At 34.1% G+C, this 22,645-nt stretch overlaps 1 protein-coding gene, 2 long non-coding RNA genes and 1 pseudogene across 10 annotated transcripts; 1 reads left to right on the forward strand and 3 right to left on the reverse strand.

Moving 5' to 3' along the window:
* Positions 1–538: 538 nt before the first annotated feature.
* LOC145142569 (disease resistance protein RPV1-like) lies at positions 539–6,133 on the forward strand. 2 transcript variants are annotated; one of them, XM_079074783.1, is made up of 6 exons: positions 543–1,178; positions 1,383–2,490; positions 2,588–2,881; positions 2,992–4,680; positions 4,881–4,919; positions 5,692–6,133. In XM_079074783.1, exons 1-4 carry the CDS (start codon positions 700–702, stop codon positions 4,675–4,677), a joined length of 3,567 nt encoding a protein of 1,188 aa, XP_078930909.1. In that variant the 5' UTR covers positions 543–699; the 3' UTR covers positions 4,678–4,680; positions 4,881–4,919; positions 5,692–6,133. The 2 variants fall into 2 exon arrangements, with proteins under 2 accessions (XP_078930910.1, XP_078930909.1); XM_079074784.1 differs by lacking the exons at positions 4,881–4,919; positions 5,692–6,133 and having other exon boundaries at positions 539–1,178; positions 2,992–4,387; positions 4,469–4,680.
* A 2,803-nt stretch (positions 6,134–8,936) lies between these two features.
* On the reverse strand, positions 8,937–9,683 carry LOC145142555 (secreted RxLR effector protein 161 pseudogene; annotated as a pseudogene).
* Positions 9,684–15,170: 5,487 nt separating this feature from the next.
* Positions 15,171–19,112, reverse strand: LOC145142572 (uncharacterized). Of its 7 annotated transcripts, none has more exons than XR_013723617.1 (7): positions 18,736–19,112; positions 17,983–18,293; positions 17,454–17,511; positions 17,248–17,362; positions 16,947–17,016; positions 16,155–16,460; positions 15,171–15,447 (listed from the first exon to the last, which is right to left on the reverse strand). It is a non-coding gene; the product is annotated as an uncharacterized LOC145142572 (long non-coding RNA). The 7 variants fall into 7 exon arrangements; XR_013723614.1 differs by having other exon boundaries at positions 17,983–18,305; XR_013723616.1 differs by having other exon boundaries at positions 18,721–19,112.
* Positions 19,113–19,784: 672 nt separating this feature from the next.
* LOC145142573 (uncharacterized) lies at positions 19,785–20,931 on the reverse strand. The gene is made up of 2 exons (XR_013723618.1): positions 20,769–20,931; positions 19,785–20,061 (listed from the first exon to the last, which is right to left on the reverse strand). It is a non-coding gene; the product is annotated as an uncharacterized LOC145142573 (long non-coding RNA).
* Positions 20,932–22,645: the final 1,714 nt, after the last annotated feature.

Genomic DNA, 22,645 nt, shown 5'->3' on the forward strand with positions numbered 1-22,645 from the left:
TTGGTCCACTACGTACAGTAAGAAGTTACCAACTGAATTAAAATTTCAAATTTGATTATCCACAATAACTAATAAATACATTCAAAAAATATATATTTACAAGTATACCCTTTAAATATTAGAAAATAATATAAATTACAAAATACATGTGTCAAAAATTGAATGGTTCTCGCATTTTCGCATAATATATATATTTTCGCATATATATATATATATATATATATATATATATATATATATATATATATAATTAAATTGTCTTTTTTAATAAGAACCCTAAAAATCAACCTGCGTCTTATTTTTTTAGTCGATATCCCCACTAAAAAAAAGTAAGACGCCAAGGGGAAATACAGAGACGTGGAAACGGAAATAAGATTCTTGAAACTCATCTTCTTCTGCACTTCCTTTTCTCTTCCTGACAAAAATGGTAAACATGGTAAATATTTTTCACAACCGTCATGCCTTAACTAGAAATGCAGTAAATTTACAGTTCCTTGACTAAACAAGTGGTCTGGCTTTCTCCACAGAAGTCCAAAAGTCTTCCAGCAACACCCATCACCATCGATCACATTATCTTCTATCTTCTTAATCTGCTTATGATGATCATCCAGATTCATCTCATCAAAATTTCTTCGCAATCATTTTAACTTTTCTTAACAAAGATTTGATTTTTATCAGGATCCTTCAATCATACCTTTAATGGCGTCTTCTTCAACTTCATCCATTCACAAGATCTTTAAGTATGATGTATTTTTGAGTTTCAGGGGCGAAGACACTCGTACGAACTTCGTTGACCATCTTTATCATGCTCTTAAGCAAAAAAGCATTCATACTTACAAGGACGACGAAGAAATCAAAAAAGGGGAAAACATTAGTGATGAGCTCATCGGATCCATTGAAAACTCCAAATTCTACATCATTGTTTTCTCCAAAAGATATGCCTCTTCATCTTGGTGCTTGAATGAACTTGTTAAGATAATGGAGTGTCAGAAGTCGAACGAGCATACCGCTTACCCCGTTTTCTATGATGTGGAACCACGGGAAGTCCGCAAACAAGAGGGGGCAGTGGCAGACGCCTTTTACGACCTTCAAAATAAAGAGGCTGCTGGAATATGGAGAGAGGCTCTCAAAGAAGCAGCGGATCTGGCTGGGTGGGAGTTGAAGAACACTGCTGACGGGTAATTCCTTCATTAGATCTCTGCAATATTTTGAATATTTTAGATCTACTGCATAATCTGGAGTCCTGGATATAAATGGCTCGTATATGGCATCTTAGATTGTCAAATTTTAATACGTAATTTTTCATATGTTAATTATAGATCTGAAAGTGACTGGTGATATGGGATTTTGAGTAAGCTAACTGAATCTTCTTTAAAATGCAGGCATGAAGCTAAATTCATCCGAAAAATAGTTGAGGTGCTTTCACTAGAGTTACGTTCCATTAGTTTCAACATTGATGAAAAGCTAGTAGGAATGGAGACCCGGATCGAAAATCTTATACCATCTTTAGGAATTGGCTGTGACGATGTCCGTATGATCGGGATCAAGGGCATGGGAGGTGGTGGAAAGACAACTTTAGCAAGAGCTGCTTTTGATCACATATCCTTTCAGTTTGAAGGTACAAGCTTCGTTGAAAATGTGAGGGAAAAGGCTTCTTTCTCCGGTTTAAATTCTTTGCAAAAGCAAGTCCTTTCAGATGTCTTCAATGAAGACATGAGAGTAAGTAGTGTTTTTGATGGGAAACGCATGATGAAGAGGAGGATTCCTAATAGGAAGGTTCTTGTTGTTCTAGATGATGTTGATGATATAAATCAACTTGAGGCGTTAGCAGGCGAGCCTAACTGGTTTAAGGCGGGAAGTGTAATTATCATCACAACAAGAGATGAGCAAGTGCTGGTAGCGCATCGAGTGAAGTTCATTCATGATGTCAATCTGCTATCATATGAGGAGGCAATTTGCCTGTTCAGTAGGTTTGCATTTGGGATAGATATTCCAATTCAAGGGTATGAAGAGCTATCAAGACAAGTTGTACATTATGCGGCTGATCTTCCCTTGACGATTAAGGTTTTGGGTTCGTTTCTTTGTGGAAAAACTGATCTCGAATGGATAGATGCCCTAGAAAGACTAAAAACGATTCCGGAAACACAAACTTTGAAAAAATTGGAATTAAGCTATATATCTCTAGAGGAGGATTACAAGGAAATGTTTCTAGATGTTGCATGCATCATGAAAGATTGGCTGAAAGATGAGGCTATCAAAGCGCTTGAATATTGTGGGTTTCATGCTAGAAATGGTTTAAAAGTTCTTGAACAAAAATCTCTCATAACTATTTATAAGAACTTTTATTATGATGGTGATTGCCTAGGCATGCATGACCGTATTGTAGAAATGGGCAGGAATATTGTTCGTCGTGGGCACCTGGATGAGCCTCACAATCATAGCCGATTGTGGATTAAAGATGAAATTGAAGAGATATTAGCTAATGATTTGGTAAGGATAATGTTTACTTATATTTGGTAAAAGAAAAAACCAACACATCTATAGTTATTATGACACAAGTTTCATGGTGACTTATTTTGGATTGCAGGGTACTAAAGCAACAAGATGTATACGATTCCACTCAGTGAAATTCAATCCTCATATTTTTATAAAAGGTCTGAGAAAGATGAAGGAACTTAGATTTCTTTCTGTTTTTGGAGTTTCTTCCAGTGATTTGGAGTTTAGTATGGCTGGCTCAGACTTCCCAAATGCTCTACGATATGTGGATTGGACCTATTACCCTTTTAGTTCTTTACCCACAATGTTTCAAGCAAATAATCTTGTTGCACTTAAAATGGTTCGCAGCAGAATTGTACAACTTTGGGAAGGTGGAGAAAGTAAGGTAAAATTATGGTTGATCGATTGATCTGTATAATTCATTATATAATGTTATACATACATTGTTCTGTTATTACACCAATATTCATTTTGTTTCTTTTTTGCTTATTTTAGGTCTTTAACAAGCTCAGATTTCTTGACCTCAGTTTTTCAAGGTTGAGTACCATTGACCTTGGGCTTACTCCAAATCTCGAGACGTTGACTCTTCATTATTGCGATGATTTGCTAGAACTTCATATGACCGCTGGATGTTTAAAGCTCACCTCTGTCGACATTGAAGGTTCAAGGTTGAGGACCCTTGACCTTGGGATGACTCCAAATCTAGGGAAGTTAAATCTTCAAGAATCTTGTTGTTTGGAAGAACTTCACATGGCCAATAAATGTCAAAAGCTCACCAAACTCAAAATTAGTCATTCAAAATTGAGGACCCTTGACCTTGGGATGACTCCAAATCTAGAGAAGTTAAATCTTCAAGAATCTTGTTGTTTGGAAGAACTTCACATGGCCAATGAATGTCAAAAGCTCACCAAACTCAAAATTAGTCATTCAAAATTGAGGACCCTTGACCTTCGGATGACCCCAAATCTCAAGAAGTTATATCTCAAAGAGTGTCATAAATTGGTAGAACTTCACACCCCCATTGGATGTCTAAACAAGCTTGTCCATGTAGACTTAAGTGGTTGTTTGAGGTTTAGCTCTTTTTTGTTTGACAAAGATGATTATACTTCTTGTAGTGTGGATGAATCACTTGAGGTTGGTCCTTCAGCTGAATTACAGCTGATTGCGGAGGCCTTAGAAAGATGCCCGCTTCACCCCGACAATAACTTGCCTAAGTTTCGGTTTAAGTGCTTTTATGAAGAAGATCGAACCTCATTTACTAGAAATCTTGAGATGCTTCTTTCTGTAGGTATGTGTGCTTGCACAAACCTTGAGACGTTTTCACAAAGCATTTGTGGGTTAAGACATTTAAGAAATCTTGAACTCAAAGGCAGTTTTCTAGAGACGTTCAAGGATCTTGACCAGTTAGATTGTCCGGAGGAGCTAATTTTGTCATCTACAACAATTGAACATCTTCCACATAGCATTTGTATGTTGAAACATTTGAAATCTCTTGAACTTATAGATTGTCTGCTACTTGAGAGGTTACCTGAGGATCTTGACCAATTAGAATGTTTAGAGGAGCTAACTTTGTCATCTACAACAATTAAACATCTTCCGGATAGCATTTGTATGTTGAAACATCTGCAATCTCTCAGACTTATATTCTGTTGGCTTCTTGAAAAGTTACCCGAGGGTATTGGCGAATTAGAAAGTCTAAGGATGCTCGCTTTGTCATCCGCGAAGATTAAGCATCTACCAGGTAGCATTTGTATGTTGAAACGTTTAACTTTTCTCCAACTTGATCATTGTTTGTTGCTTGAAAAGTTACCTGAGGGTATTGGGGAATTGGAAAGTTTAAGGAAGCTCACTTTGTCATCTATGAAGATTAAGCATCTACCCGATAGCATTTGTATGTTGAAATTTTTAACTTCTCTCAAACTTGATCATTGTTTATTGCTTGAAAAGTTACCTGAGGAACTTGGATGTTTAGAACATTTAGGAGAGTTGTATGTACAAGGTACAAGCATAATTCATCTTCCACAGAGCATTCTTTTGGTAAAAGGTCTGTTTATCTTCGGGTCGTGGGAACTTCTTGAGTCGTGTGGGTTTACATCGGAGATACAAGGCCCACTATATGACTGCTTCGTACAGCTGCCAACAGCAGAAGTCTCCAGGGATGAACTTTTTGAAGCTTTGTAACAGGTACTTTCTGTGTTCTTCATTGATCTTGTCACACTGATTTAAATAATAAAATTGATACGACGGTAACTAAATTTCAGCCACAAATCAAAATTAATAATTAAAAGAAAATAAAGTACTATACATGCAGACAATGTTCATCTTAATTTGTTCTCTTCTCTTGATTTTTTCTCTTAAAAAGCTAAATTCAATGATTTTTGCAGAAAAGAGATGCTGAAAAAATGGATTAAGCCTACACTCGGGTAAATTGCTATCTGTCTCTCTTATCATAGCATCCTAATTCTAGTTCTTCCTATTACAAAATTATACTACAAAATATCTACCCAGTTTATCAATGACATTAAATTACAAAGCAATTTTACTGCCCTAACTGGGTAGATTTATTGAAGTATATGTTTAAATAAGAAAAAAAAAATGAAACTTGAAAGTACAATGCTATAACTGGCTAGACCATTCAAAGTATAATGTTCTAATAAGTAATAGTTGAAAGTATAATGCTCTTGTTATGTAGAATTTCAAAGTAAAAATTAAAAGTACAATCCCATGGCTGGGTAGATTATCTAAGTATAATGTTGTAATAAGAAAAAAAAAATTGAAAGTACAATGCTATAATTAGGTAGATTTTTCAAAGCATAATGTTTTAATAAGAAAAAAAATGTAAGTACATTGCTATATTTGGGTAGATCATTCAAAGTATAGTGTTCTAATAAGAAAAGGTTTTGAACGTACAATGCTACCTTGAGTAGATTTTTCAAAGTACATTGCTTTAATAAGAAAAACAAAGGAACATGTTGTAATCAAATGAAATGAATGTAGGATGCCATACTACATAAATAAATGAGAGTACGTTGCTATATCTAAGATTATTCTGATATTTATGTATGAATATACATGTGTATAAACGTATGTATGTATGTATCAACATTATTTTCCACATTATATTACAATTTAGAAACGGTTGATCTTTTATCATCCACAATATAATCATGTGTTCACCTTGAAATTTGAGTGCAGATACCGGTAGAAGAAGGGTTGATTCCACATTCAGTATCGTTGACTTTGTGTTGGGGATTCCTGTTGATTGAAGCATTGTTACTAGTTGAAATCAATGTGAGACTTCTTCAAAAGAAGAAACACATAGTGCACAATGAGAATGAGTTGGAAGTGATCTCCATTAGAACCATGGCTCAAGAGATGTTAGGTTGGGACTTTCCAAATGTCATTTGAACTGCAAGATTTTGATAATAAATTCGTTCCATTCTTCATTTAATGGAACAATCAAAAATTGATCGTAGTTCTTGTTTGTAAGTTTGTTTTTAGACTTAAAGCTTAATGCTTTATATTTTGAAATATAAATTTAGCTTACCACTCTGAATTTTCATGGATCAACCCAAACCGTATCCTGATTAACAATAAGATTGTAATTTTGAAAGTTACGAATCGTCTCATATGTGTATTGATTGCGACCTTAATTGTTTGTGAATAGAGTTTTGATAGGTTTCAGGTTAAAAGTTGCCATACAATCTGTAGAAAGTTGTTACAATAGGAAAAACGTTCTGCTATATATGTAGGGTGCACATAATGCACGCACCCACAACAGGATGATTTTGAGAAGCTCTAGAGGCCCATAAAAGTCATTTCTCAAAGAACTATTGTACTTTCTCTGTTTTCTAGTTGATCATCGTTCTCTGAATTGACATGGTGGTCTTTTTGGTCTTGTTGTAGATGATAATGATTATTTTTCAGCTAAAAACCCAAAAATTAAGTTAAGTGGTCAGTCTCTCGACTTTGGAAAAGGTTGATGTGATGGGTCTCTACTAATCCAGTAACTTATAATAGAAAAAAGAAATTTTCCACATGTAACTTTCTTCATGTTATTTTATAGAGGGACAAGTTTATTGTTGTGTGTATGCTGCTAATAGAACTGGACATGAAACATAACACACATTTCTTTATGAACTAATTTTTTTTTGGAACTAATCATGGGTAGTGATGGTATGTTAACTTTGTTTTTTTCCTTGATTTCATAGGGTTTATGTATATATTCCAAAAAGTTATTTCATCATATAATTGATTTCTACCAGGCAGCTGCCAAAGTAGTTTTATTGCACTGATCATGGAGGATGGAACATTAGATAGATTTCGCTCTTCAACAATCTTGGCAACTGAAGTGAATATTGTTAATTGACCTTCATTTGAACCCTAAATAGGCAATCTATTTTTTTTTCTGATCAAAAAATTGCACTGGAGATGGAAGTGTTATGGATTTTAATTGATACTTGTATATCTTAATTGTTTTGTTGGGTCATTACTGAAGTTGCAGTATTTTTCTACATTTTAGTGAGCAATAAATTGAAAAGACTCAGGTAACCTGGTTCATCTTAATTTCATATCTTCTCTTGATCTTTTCCCATGAAAAAGTTAAATTCAATGGTTTTGCAGAAATAAGATGATAAGAAATATGAGATATGTATGTTTGGGGTTAAATGTATGAATTAGAAACATACTTTCACTTGTTTTTTTATCGTACATCCTACTTTCATTTATTCTTGTTAAAACATTGTACTACAAAAATCTAGCCAACTATTGCAATGCAATTAAAAGACAAAGCAATTTCACTTCTCTGACTGGGTATATATCAATCAAAGCATAATGTTCTAATAAGAAAAAAATTGAATCTTGAAAGTACATTGCTACATTTGGTAGATTTTCAAAGTATTATGCTGTAATAAGAAAAAGTTAAAAGTACACTGCTATAACTGGTAGGAGTTTTACTTATTAGAACACTATAGTTTGAAAAGACACTTAAACATGTATTATTTCAATCCTTTTAATATCAAGAGTGGATTAAATTCTAAAATCTAGGCGTAAAAAAGAGCTTTTAAACATGTTTAATAAGAGGTCTAAACAACCATTGATGCTTGTTCCTTTTGATTTTGGTCCTGCATATACAATGTAAATGAAATCACAAAGAGCTGCAACAAGAAGTATAGAAAGTTTCAACTAAGAGCACCACTAAGTAAGTGATCATGAGATGAATCACTACCATTACAGCCGTAACGACTCCTTTTTGAAAATGAACAAGTGGAAATTGTATGTTAATTGACTATATTCTTGCCATGTCACCACCTAACATAATCATACAACTTGATGGTTTCTCATCCTAAAGAGGATAGAAAAAAATAAGCAAAAAAAAAAAAAAAAAAAAAAAAAAAAAAAATCTGACAATGAAGTATAACTCAAAGAGTACAAATTCAAGGGTATTTGATTAAAAGTATTGTTCAAGTAAGTGATTAAAAAATCAGGACCCGACTTTCATGAAGTTGAAGTGCAAGCCCAACCTCTCTTCTGTATCTTTTCCGCAATAACTTCATCTAAAAGCAACAAAAAGCAAATTATTAGATGTGAATTTTTATATAATTGAATGGAAAACATATTGCATAGTAACAAAAAAAAAATAACTCGACAAATTTGTGGTGTGCTTGATATCATTTTCAAATCATTTCTTATTTTATTTTTTTTGTAATTTATGTAAAGAAAACCTTTGCATCTTTTCTGGAAATATTCCTCATAAAATTATTTCCAGAATTACAACTATTGCTCAAAAGTAATACTCCTATATATCACCATCACTTAATTGCACCTCTCACAAGTCTTCCTTGCAACAAAAAAAACTATGTGTTATGATTATGATTTTTCAATTTTTACCTATGATGTCATAAAAACTGCAGAATGTTCCCAAAATTCATCCCCATGTTTAACAAAAACAGATGGCAATTAGCGAAAAATATTTTTGTAATAAAATATCAAATCTCAAATTTAGAAAAACTCTTTACTTTTTTTCACCTTTTACTGAAAACCCATTATAAAATTTGTTTTTAAAGAAAAATTATTGATTTTTTTTTTTGTTTATTTACGCCATTAATTATATGTTAAAATAAGTTAATATTGTTAACACTATGTAAAGTGTTTGCAGGGAAATTAGACAACACAGGAACTTTACACAAAAGTTGTGTTACTTCATTATAGAAAAGTGACAAAGCTTGATGCCTAAGAAGGCTTACACGTGAAAGGAAAATGACAGAAACATAAAAAACTGCTCCACTAAGAGCCTAAAGATAATGGACAACCCACTACCTAAAAAGACAAAGTCAAGAATAACTTTTATGGGGAAAATAAATAAAGCAAACTAAACATATATTAAAAGATAGCTAGACATATGCACAACAAGTCATGCACGTGGTCTTAGGTGTTGGATTTTAATACTCCCTCTCAACGCCAACATTCACCATTCCCATTGTCTCACAGAAGTTGGTCAATTTCTTGCTTGAGAGGCCTTTAGTGAATGAGTCTGCAACTTGGTCTGAAGTTTTTATGTATTGAAGGTCTATGTCTCCATTTAAAACTTTCTCACGGATGAAGTGATAATGAACCTCCACGTGTTTGGTTCTTGCATGAAACGTTGGGTTCTTAGCCAACTGTATTGAAGAGAGATTGTCACAATAAAGCTTGATCTTGTGACCTTCCCATTCATGTAGATCTTTTAGAAGTTGAACCAACCAAACACTCTCTTGGGCTGCCATTGCAGCAGCTCTACACTCTGCTTCGGTTGTGGATAGAGACACTGTGGGCTGCCGTTTACTGCACCATGAGATTGCACTAGACCCCAACATGAACACATATCCTGTTGTAGAGCGTCGTGTGTTTAAGTCACCTGCATAGTCAGCATCGCAGAAACCAACTAGCTTGCACATTGACTCCCTCTTAAACATAATTCCTTGATCAAGTGTTGCTTTCACATACCTTAGAACTCGACGTATGGCAGCAAGATGAGATCTCCTAGGGTTTTGCATGAACCGACTCAAAACCCCTACAACAAAAGCTATGTCAGGCCGTGTCAAAGTGAGATAAATGAGGCTTCCCACAATCTTCATGTATATAGTCGTGTCTTCTAACTCTCTGCTGGTATCAACACAAAGTTTTGAGTTTGTGTCAATTGGTGTCATTGCTGGCTTACTGTCAATCAAAAAAAAAAAAAAAAAAATTCTTAGGCATCAAGCTTTGTCACTTTTCTATAATGAAGTAACACAACTTTTGTGTAAAGTTCCTGTGTTGTCTAATTTCCCTGCAAACACTTTACATAGTGTTAACAAATCTGGTATCAGAGCTAGACCCATGGCTGATCTTCAAGTAGTAGGTGGTGTCAAGAAACTCAACAACCAAAACTACAACACATGGTCCACTTGTATCACTTCGTACATGCAGGGGCAGGATTTGTGGGAGGTTGTAGATGGTACTGAGAAAGCGCAACCAGAAGCTGAAGATAACAATGGGGTTCTGCGAAAATGGAAGATCAAGGCGGGAAAGGCGATGTTTATTATGAAGACAACAGTTGAAGAAGACATTCTTTAACACATCCGGGATGTTGTGACTCCAGTCGAAGACTGGAAAACTCTTCAATCACTGTTCTCGAAAAAGAATGACACAAAGTTGCAACTTCTGGAAAATGAGTTGCTCTCTGTGTCTCAACGTGAGATGTCTATTCCTCAGTATTTCCATAAAGTGAAGTCAACTTGCAGGGAGATTTCAGAACTTGATCCACAGTCTTATATTCCTGAGACTCATATGAAGCGGATCATTATTCACGGCTTAAAGCCTGAGTTTAGAAGCTTTGTGGCTGCAATACAAGGTTGGTATGTCCAACCTTCTTTGGTAGAGTTTGAAAACCTCTTGGCAGGAGGCTCTCGCAAAACAGATGGTAAGCATCTCTGTTAAAGCCGAAGATGAAGCCCTTTATGTGGAGAGAAGTAAAGGGAAGTACAAGGCTAACTCAAACCAGGGACAGAAAAAGAATTATGATAAGCACAAACGGAACGAGAGGAGAAATCATGACAATGAGAAGGGAGAACAATCAGTGGAGAAGCAGAAAAGTTCTCGGTCTAACAAAAAGTTTCCTTTTAAATGTTATAATTGTGGTCAAAAAGGACGCATGGCAATAAATTGTCCACAACAACGTATGGAAGAAGGCAATGCAGCAACTGCTCAAGAAGAAGACGCATGGGATGCTGAAGCACATTTTGCACAAGATGAACATGTCATGGCCCTTGCAGCTACAACTGAAAAATCGAAGAACAAGTTAGATGAATGGGTAGTTGATTCCGGCTGCTCAAATCATATGACGGGAGATAAAAAGATTATTCAAAATGCAGTTGAATATGGTGGAATTAGAGTTGTTGTGATTGCTGATAACTCAAAACTTAAAATTGCCCACGTTGGTGATGTCCAGTTTCACCCGGAAGAAAACAAGAAGGAGATGATGTTAAAAAGTGTGTATCATGTTCCTGGAATGAAAAAGAACTTGCTCTCTGTTTCCCAATTAACCTCAGCTGGTCATTATGTGCTTTTTGGTCCCAATGATGTCAAAGTGTATAAGGAGTTTGAAACTCCATCTTACCCAATTGCCAAAGGAAGAAGATCGGAGTCTATCTATGTGATGTCTGCTGAAACTGCATATGTAGATAAATCAAAGAAAAATCAAAATGTGGATCTTTGGCATATGCGCTTGGGTCATGTAGCTTATGACAAACTCGACACTATGATGAAAAAGAAGCTTGTCAGCGGTCTTCCAGAACTAGAAGTGAGTAAAGGCCTAGTGTGTGCAGGTTGTCAATATGGAAAAGCTCACCAATTGCCCTTCAAAAAGTCCGCATATCAAGCAAAGGCACCTTTGGAGTTGATACACTCAGATGTGTTCGGACCTGTGAAACAACCATCAGTGAGAGGAATGAAGTATATGGTGACCTTTATCGATGACTTCTCAAGGTTTGTATGGGTATACTTCATGAAAGAAAAATCAGAAACCTTCAGTAAGTTTAAAGAGTTTAAAGCTGAAGCAAAAAGAGATGGAAAGCATCGTGTATTACGACTCAGATCAGACAATGGTGGAGAGTACTTGGCAAAAGAATTTGCTGATTACTTAAGGGAACACAAAATCGGAAGACAATTAACTTGTCCAAACACGCCACAACAGAACGGAGTTTCAGAGCGTAAAAACAGGCACCTAGCTGAAATATGTGGCAGCATGATCCATGACAAAAATGTCCCAGGTCGTTTCTGGGCAGAAGGTATGAACACTGCAGCTTATGTTATAAATCGAATCCCACAACAGAATTTGGGTTTTGTGTCGCCCTTTGAGAAGCTCTTTGGTATTAAACCAAATGTTAGCCATCTTCGAGTATTTGGCTGTATATGTTATGTGTTTATACCCAGTCACTTACGTCATAAGATGGAGAAGAAAGCTATCCGTTCCATATTTGTTGGGTATGATTCAGAGAGAAAAGGCTGGAGGTGCTGTGATCCTAACAGTGGCAAGTGTTACGTCTCAAGAAACATAGTTTTTGACGAGACATCCTCATGGTGGTCAACAAATCATGAAACACTTCCTGATTCCGACGTACTCAAGGAAGGTGTGGAGTCCTCTACCATCAATCTAAACATTGATGATGTAGATACTATTATAGAAGAAGATATTGTTCCAAGACAAGAACAACATCCATGGCAGACAGGGGTCTTCAATTCCTCTAACTCTGATGATGAGAGAGATGAGTCTTCAAGTCTTAGGCGATCATCAAGATTAAGGAAACCTAATCCAAGATATGCACATGCTGCTGTTATTGAAAACCAGATATGTGAGCCTGAATCTTTTAAACAGGCTTGTACAAAAAGAGAATGGATGGTTGCTATGGAGGAAGAGATGGAAGCCCTAGTTCAAAACCAAACGTGGGAGCTGGTACCTAAGCCAAAAGAAGTAAAGCCCATATCATGTAAATGGGTATACAAGATAAAACGGAAGGCAGATGGCTCTGTAGAGAGGTATAAAGCCCGGCTAGTGGCTCGCGGATTCTCTCAGCAATATGGGCTTGATTATGAGGATACTTTCAGCCCAGTGGAAAAGCTTACAACTATACGTGTCCTCCTAGCCCTAGCTGCCAGCAAAGGGTGGAAACTCAGACAGATGGATGTGTGCAACGCGTTCCTATACGGTGATCTGGATCATGTCATTCACATGGAGCAACCAACAGGGTTTGAGAGCAAAGATCATCCAAACTATGTATGTAAACTCAAGAAGGCATTGTATGGATTAAAACAATCCCCAAGAGCATGGTTTGGTAAAATTGCTGAGTTTTTAGATCACAATGGTTTTATGATGACAGCTGCTGATGCAAGTTTGTTTGTAAGAGCTGAAGAAGGTAAGGTTGCAATCGTGCTGGTTTATGTAGATGATCTGATAATCACAGGTGATTTGTATGAAGTGGTTGATCAAGTGAGAAAGAATCTATGTACTCGGTTTCACATGAAAGACCTTGGTGATTTGAAACACTTTCTAGGCCTAGAATTGAAGTATGAAGAGAATGGAGACATTGTTCTACACCAACATAAGTATTCTGTGGATCTCTTGAGTAGATTTGGAATGATTGACAGTAAGCCAGCAATGACACCAATTGACACAAACTCAAAACTTTGTGTTGATACCAGCAGAGAGTTAGAAGACACGACTATATACATGAAGATTGTGGGAAGCCTCATTTATCTCACTTTGACACGGCCTGACATAGCTTTTGTTGTAGGGGTTTTGAGTCGGTTCATGCAAAACCCTAGGAGATCTCATCTTGCTGCCATACGTCGAGTTCTAAGGTATGTGAAAGCAACACTTGATCAAGGAATTGTGTTTAAGAGGGAGTCAATGTGCAAGCTAGTTGGTTTCTGCGATGCTGACTATGCAGGTGACTTAAACACACGACGCTCTACAACAGGATATGTGTTCATGTTGGGGTCTAGTGCAATCTCATGGTGCAGTAAACGGCAGCCCACAGTGTCTCTATCCACAACCGAAGCAGAGTGTAGAGCTGCTGCAATGGCAGCCCAAGAGAGTGTTTGGTTGGTTCAACTTCTAAAAGATCTACATGAATGGGAAGGTCACAAGATCAAGCTTTATTGTGACAATCTCTCTTCAATACAGTTGGCTAAGAACCCAACGTTTCATGCAAGAACCAAACACGTGGAGGTTCATTATCACTTCATCCGTGAGAAAGTTTTAAATGGAGACATAGACCTTCAATACATAAAAACTTCAGACCAAGTTGCAGACTCATTCACTAAAGGCCTCTCAAGCAAGAAATTGACCAACTTCTGTGAGACAATGGGAATGGTGAATGTTGGTGTTGAGAGGGAGTATTAAAATCCAACACCTAAGACCACGTGCATGACTTGTTGTGCATATGTCTAGCTATCTTTTAATATATGTTTAGTTTGCTTTATTTATTTTCCCCATAAAAGTTATTCTTGACTTTGTCTTTTTAGGTAGTGGGTTGTCCATTATCTTTAGGCTCTTATGTTAGTGGAGCAGTTTTTTATGTTTCTGTCATTTTCCTTTCACGTGTAAGCCTTCTTAGGCATCAAGCTTTGTCACTTGATTTGTTAACACTATGTAAAGTGTGTGCAGGGAAATTAGACAACACAGGAACGTTACACAAAAGTTGTGTTACTTCATTATAGAAAAGTGACAAAGCTTGATGCCTAAGAAGGCTTACACGTAAAAGGAAAATGACAGAAACATAAAAAACTGCTCCACTAACATAAGAGCCTAAAGATAATGGACAACCTACTACCTAAAAAGACAAAGTCAAGAATAACTTTTCTGGAGAACATAAATAAAACAAACTAAACATATATTAAAAGATAGCTAGACACATGCACAACAAGTCATGCACGTGGTCTTAGGTGTTGGATTTTAATAAATATGTTACATATGTTTATTAGTAAACAAATTAGATGTGTTGAAAATAGTCTCTCAACAAAACATTCCAACCCAAAACATCCTAACACAGGCCAAAACAATTCGGTAGTAGTCATGATATATTACAACCATTCACCAAATATGATTATTTCAGCTACTATACTTAACATGAAAGTTCAAAATATTGACGTCCCTCACTCAAAATTTATAAACCACTAAAAATTTCAATGTAATAATTATGAGTACCTATATTTCAACAATAATGTCACAAAGATAAAGTAGAAAATGTTGAAAATATATAATGTCAAAGATGTTTGTTCTATTCCAACTCAGACAAATAAGTTTGATGGTAAAGACTTCATATGCCTACAAAAGTTATACCTTATTTTTTTTATCAATTATAAGTGAAAATGAACAGGTAAATGATACAACCCTACTGAAATTGAATTGCCATAATGTAGAGCAATGTTCCAATTTCTTTCAGAGTAATGATTTAACTTGTTTACAAATTAGCACTGCATAAATATGCAAAACCAACAAAAATCAATTCTATATATTGTTATATAGCAATATTAGATGATGGAAACTTAATTTTGACATGATATCATAACTATAATTTTTTGTTAAAAAATGCATAACTAAAATAATAGGTGTACAGTATGCTCTCAGAAACTCATAATCAACAAATTTAAGGCCATTAGAAAGGTAAACCTCAATGTTTATTGTGCCCACACGCATCCTTGATCCTTTGGTGTATGTATAGTTTTTACATGACCTTTATTTACACAAAATTATTTATACACAAAAAAATTATGTAATTAAATATGGATCATTATCGCCGTGATTTTTATAATAAGATACTAACTTTCAGAACTTGGTACTCCTTACCCCTAAGATCGAGCCAAATTATGCCTATATACCTGAATAGAACAAAACTGCTTTCACTTCCCCTCTCAGACGTCACGGTTTGATCTCTGTAGAAAATTAATTAAAACATATGTTAATGGTTATAGATAAGAAATTCCCAACATTTGACTTCTACACCAAAAGTTTCCATTTAACAAAATTTGCCATTTATTTTTAAATAGTTAGAAAGAAGAAAAAACCAACCAACTTTGACTAAATAAGTCCTCCACAGTCCACCCTAGCCTTTAAATCTATTCATGAATCAAGAAAATCACCGGTGGTCGAGTAATGATAAATCAAATGAAAGGAAGAAAATGTAATACTAACCATATCAAAGTTATGAATAAAACAAACATCTTTTTTCCAATAGAATGAACCATTCAACTCTTTCCCAAATTCATCATACAAAGCACTACATTAAAGTTCAATCATACATTTTATCTTAGTTTGAACAAAAGAATATCGTTGTGATGATCAATAAAAGTATCAAATCCTTATGATTACACATCAATTTACTCACAAAAGTAAACTGTACAGAAACTGTAACAGTAATTAATTCTAGGCTTATACTGAACAGACAGTGATGTATTACTTTCTACCTCTCCGATCTCTGATTTTTAAAAACTAAAATATTCATCACCAATCTCTATGTTTCTTTATCATCTAACCCTGCTCACTACCAAAAGTTTCACCTTGTTCACATAATGAAATAGTCGTGCTCAACAGCTAAATGCCAAAGAAATAGGCTAATTTTCCATATGAGAACTGAAATTACCTTTCTTTGATGTCATTGATCAGTGATGAGGTGGAGAATCTGATACCCTCTTGTTGTAGAAATTAAAGAAGCCTCAGAACAGTAAAACCCCTCGACAAAAACATGTTAAACCCTTATATTTGAATACCACACATATACCAGTAGTCAACAACATAAACTACAAACTTTCACATATCCAAAAGTATAGCTTCTTCTATGAGTCTTTATGCTTTTTAATTGTTCCACTTTTCCTGTCATCTTGTTTGCAACTGCATTTCTTTCATATCAGACCTCTTCAACTTCATGATATCTGCGAGCAACAATTAGCTGCAAGACAATAAACCAATCTTTTTGAGAAGTGAAAAATAAATATATGTAATAAGCATAACTTGACAATTTGTGATGTTTTCAAAGAAAATAATATTCAAATTTTAACTTTCATTGCTGAACTGATAGGCCCCCAACATTTTAAAGTTGCATTAACTTCTCGTAAAACTCAAAATTCCAACAAAGATTACTTAAATAAAGTAGTAATCCCACTTTTTTTTCTTTCATTCAAGATAACAATTTGAAAAATAATGAAATAATAATCCCATTTTTTCTTTTAATTTCAAAGGACGTGGTATAAGCTTAAACAACACTGTATAAAAGAATAATTAGGATATTGAAGTAATTTTTAAGGTTTTTAAGGATATGAACGAAATTTTCCCGAAATATTAACCTTTTTTTTTTGTGCATTTACCACTAAAACTTAATTAAATTAGGACTATTGCTTTCTCTTGAAGGAGTCAAAAATAAAATGAAGTGACATACCTCATAATCCACAAAGGCAACATGCATTCCACCTCTATTACATAGCTTGAGTGTGTTAAATCCAGGGTACCTATAATTAAAATGCATAATACAGGTCTTCACTATAAACTGCAAATGTACAAAAGTAAAAATCCCAATATTTGGGAAAGAATAGAACAGGTTTTAGATCACCTTCCATGAACTGTATTTATTACCTCTGTAACTCGCAATCAATCAATACATCAATCTAGTTGAAAATTTAAACAACACTAAAAGCTTAAATTTTATGCACCTACATTATTCATTGAAATTAACCACTAACCATTGGTTCACATGAAAGTCCTTTGCCTTTGACCATCGTATGAAGCCAATAATGCATGTACACTCTATGACTTTGCTGACATGGTTGGCCAATAATTCAAACCCAAATCAATCACCTATACAAATGTAAACCATGTATGCGACTAAATGGTTTTTCAAAATCATGAATAGGAAACTAATAAAAATAGGTACAGTGCTATATTTCACCATAAATTTCAAAGTATAATGAAGACAATGGTGTAACTACTCCACGAATGTTGATTTGCTGCATATTTTAAAGGGAAATTGTCAGAAAAGTCCTAATATTTTGGGAAAAGTTACGATTAAGTCCTTTTTTTTTTAACAGAAAACTCCGGATTTTTTAATTTTACACGATAATAATTTTTAATTAAATTAGATTAGAAGTTTAAGAGAATTATGAAAATATTAAAAATTTTACATTATATATTCAAATTCTTATGAGAATGAAGAATTGAAGCTCGAATTTGGAAAGGCTTCATCAAAATTTGTATTCACTATTAAAAAAGCATTTAAATTCAATGGGATTATGTCTAATTAATAAACCAAAAAAATAATAATAATAAAAGTGAAAAAGGATGCAAGGATCAACAAATACCCAAAAGAAAAATTAATCGAGCAAACTTCAAACCTCACGATGAAGTTCCCAAAAGAAAAATTAACTAAAAAAATACCCAAAAATGAATGATTAAATGGTTAATGAAATGGATATACTCACCAAACCACCTACCATCCACCGCTTTCAACATATTTACTTGATTCAGACATTTTCAACATACACATATCGCAATCATCTGCTGCTCTTATTTACTAAATCAAAAATGAGATGACAAAGAAAATTTATATTCTTAAAACGAAAATGGTAAAGAATTGCTATCTGATACACTAATAACCTTATTCAAAGAGATTATCAGAAAAGAGAGCACATCAGGTAAATGGTTTCCACTATACTTGACTCAGCCTTACAGTCTTCGATCTCACCATACTTGCCAAACTCATTGGTTAGAATCTCAGCATGCGTATCTGAACCTAGACCAAAAACTTATATAAAAGTGTGTTAAGAAGCTTGTATAGTCAATGATGGAGTAGCTCTAATACCAGTTCTTTGAAGCATTTCATCAAGCAGTTGATGTGCCAATTATGAGCAAAAAACCAATCTAATAAGCCCCAAATTATTTCTTTTTTGACAGAGAAGTTTTGTCCAATATTATATATGAATTCATTATGTCAAAACAGAATGACTAACTTTAAGATGGAGTAGCTGAAGATGGACTTCCAAATCAGACCCAAACAGAAATTAATACAGTTAGAGTAGGAGAAGATGGAAATCAAAATGAAAAAAATACTATCCAAATCATACCCAAAACAAAGTTTAGCTACTTCCTTCAACACAGAGGACGAAATCAAACAACGCCATCAACAGAGAAGAAGTAGAAGAGGGTAAAAAGAGACAAACCTTAAATTGACATACCTGAACTCTGTTACTAAGGATAGGAAGCGTAACCAGGCATGAGATAAGCAGATAAGGGAAGCAGATAAGCAAAAAGAGAAGGTGGCGACCTCCAATCGTGGAAGGCTAGATCGATTTATAAAACGGAAAAGGTTCAAGATTTTCTCTGCTTTAATCTCAGCCTAACCATTTTTTTTACCATTTATCTTCTATAAACTAAAATCGTTCAACCCTAAAAGCACAATCCACTGGCGACTGAAGCGAAGTTTGATAGAAGGTAGAGACATGCGTAGCTGGGAAGTAAGCGGTGGAGGGAAACGGAGAAGGTGAGCAGTGGGGAAGGCGGTAACTGAGGCGGTGGAAGTGAACGATTAAAAAGAATAGATAAGTATTTGTGGCGGTGGGTCGGTGTAAGATTAATTAAGGTGCAGTTAAATAACCCTATGAACGGTTAGGTAATGTCATAAGGGAACAATTTTTTAATATATATATATATATATATATATATATATATATATATATATATATATATATATATAACATGAAAGTTCAAAATATTTACGTCCCTCACTCAAAATTTATAAACCACTAAAAATTTCAATGTAATAATTATGAGTACCTATATTTCAACAATAATGTCACAAAAATAAAGTAGAAAATGTTGAAAATATATAATGTCAAAGATGTTTGTTCTATTCCAACTCAGACAAATAAGTTTGATGGTAAAGACTTCATATGCCTACAAAAGTTATACCTTATTTTTTTTATCAATTATAAGTGAAAATGAACAGGTAAATGATACAACCCTACTGAAATTGAATTGCCATAATGTAGAGCAATGTTCCAATTTCTTTCAGAGTAATGATTTAACTTGTTTACAAATTAGCACTGCATAAATATGCAAAACCAACAAAAATCAATTCTATATATTGTTATATAGCAATATTAGATGATGGAAACTTAATTTTGACATGATATCATAACTATAATTTTTTGTTAAAAAATGCATAACTAAAATAATAGGTGTACAGTATGCTCTCAGAAACTCATAATCAACAAATTTAAGGCCATTAGAAAGGTAAACCTCAATGTTTATTGTGCCCACACGCATCCTTGATCCTTTGGTGTATGTATAGTTTTTACATGACCTTTATTTACACAAAATTATTTATACACAAAAAAATTATGTAATTAAATATAGATCATTATCGCCGTGATTTTTATAATAAGATACTAACTTTCAGAACTTGGTACTCCTTACCCCTAAGATCGAGCCAAATTATGCCTATATACCTGAATAGAACAAAACTGCTTTCACTTCCCCTCTCAGACGTCACGGTTTGATCTCTGTAGAAAATTAATTAAAACATATGTTAATGGTTATAGATAAGAAATTCCCAACATTTGACTTCTACACCAAAAGTTTCCATTTAACAAAATTTGCCATTTATTTTTAAATAGTTAGAAAGAAGAAAAAACCAACCAACTTTGACTAAATAAGTCCTCCACAGTCCACCCTAGCCTTTAAATCTATTCATGAATCAAGAAAATCACCGGTGGTCGAGTAATGATAAATCAAATGAAAGGAAGAAAATGTAATACTAACCATATCAAAGTTATGAATAAAACAAACATCTTTTTTCCAATAGAATGAACCATTCAACTCTTTCCCAAATTCATCATACAAAGCACTACATTAAAGTTCAATCATACATTTTATCTTAGTTTGAACAAAAGAATATCGTTGTGATGATCAATAAAAGTATCAAATCCTTATGATTACACATCAATTTACTCACAAAAGTAAACTGTACAGAAACTGTAACAGTAATTAATTCTAGGCTTATACTGAACAGACAGTGATGTATTACTTTCTACCTCTCCGATCTCTGATTTTTTAAAACTAAAATATTCATCACCAATCTCTATGTTTCTTTATCATCTAACCCTGCTCACTACCAAAAGTTTCACCTTGTTCACATAATGAAATAGTCGTGCTCAACAGCTAAATGCCAAAGAAATAGGCTAATTTTCCATATGAGAACTGAAATTACCTTTCTTTGATGTCATTGATCAGTGATGAGGTGGAGAATCTGATACCCTCTTGTTGTAGAAATTAAAGAAGCCTCAGAACAGTAAAACCCCTCGACAAAAACATGTTAAACCCTTATATTTGAATACCACACATATACCAGTAGTCAACAACATAAACTACAAACTTTCAATGTAATAATTATGAGTACCAAAGAGATCATTTGCTTAACAAAATAATAATAATAATAATTACAAAATGCTTTCGATAGAAGAATGCAGACCTTCGACCAGAGCAGAACCAGGTGGGATGCAATTTTGAGAAGAAGAGAGGAGCGACGTTTTAGAGTGAGCGAATGAGTGGACTTGTTCAATATATGAAACGGGTTTTAAATTTTATTATAAAACCGGTGAATAAAACAAAGGTAAAAAGAAGTCGACGTCAAAAAGTCAAAAAAAAAAAAAAAAAAAAAAGTCGAAGGCATACGCTTCTGAAAAACGCACCGCCTCAACCGATTCCTCTACGCTTCACTAGTACGAGGCATACGTATCAAATCCTACCACAGAGGCGACGCCTCTAGTTTGATCATCATCCGCTTCACCTCAAGGCGTGCATTTCTCATGATTTTTAAAATGATGGTCATATTTGCCAACTTTTACCTTGCCAAAATGTCTTCTTATTTATAAAATGGCTTTTTTACCTTGCTATAAGTAGCATTCCTTTTTTACCTTGCTATAAGTGGCCTGGAACAAAATGTTTTGTGATCATCAATTAAAACTATACTTTTAAGTTACAAAGGAATGTAATTTTAATAAATAAACATGAAAGAGTTAGAATAGAAGTTGCTTCTCACCTAGTTGATACAAAAATCCATGTTGGTCCTAAATGACCCTTTGCATTATTGATTATCTTTGGTGTCCTTGTTTGTCTGAATTTATATACAAAGTTAGAAAAAGGATATATATATATATATATATATATATATATATATATATATATATATATATATATATATATATATATATATATACATAAAATATTGTAATCAGGTGAGCTTGAGCTTTTGACTCAAGAATTAAATGACAAATTTAAGCCAAAACTCAAGAGACACTTACCGAAACCCAGAAAAATCCTTATACAGCTTCACAAATAACTTCATATAGCCATTATTATCCTTTCTACAAATAACAGAAACAAAATAAAATAAGTCGATAAGGCAATACATGTAACACATGAAGAGATACCATCAACCAATGACCTTATTATGCAAAAATAAAACAAAAAATAATAAGGTCTACTTAATGGAATAACCAAAGCATATAGTGTGATTTGTTCTTCAAAATTTCATCAGCAAAAAAAATTCCAAGAGTACGGAGATTACTTTCCATACATATAAACACTTGTTTCTTATGATACAATCAACACAATTGGCACATAAGAAGGGCACATAAAAATGACAGAAATTAAGATTGGAGGATTAACCATTGATATGTTGATTCTTCATTTCTGGAAGGGTTTTAAGTCAATATATATTCAAGAAAGGCAAACCCTTGGGCCAAAATTTGATTTCTCCACTTAAAATTTCACATTTTTTGAGGGCATTGAAAAAGATTTTTCAGTCAAAGGTACACATAACACTTTGATGATTCCTCCATTAATTAATTACATCTGAAAAGACTTTGAAGGAGGAAGCAAAACACATACGTATTAACTGAAAATTTTAAAAAATTAAGTAAACACATATGTATTAACCCAAAAAAATCAAATAAGAAAAAATTAAAAACAAAAAATAGTAACCTGAGTTCATCCTAACAGTTTTCTGATGTACAATATGATACATTCCAACAACTCCATTAAGTGAAAGTGGTCCTACCTGAAAATCACGAATCGACGGTGGTA

Source organism: Lactuca virosa, unplaced genomic scaffold (assembly GCF_052849685.1).
Source record: "Lactuca virosa cultivar CGN04683 unplaced genomic scaffold, Lactuca_virosa_CGN04683_v6 scaffold_22, whole genome shotgun sequence".
NCBI classification, from domain to species: Eukaryota; Viridiplantae; Streptophyta; class Magnoliopsida; order Asterales; family Asteraceae; genus Lactuca; species Lactuca virosa.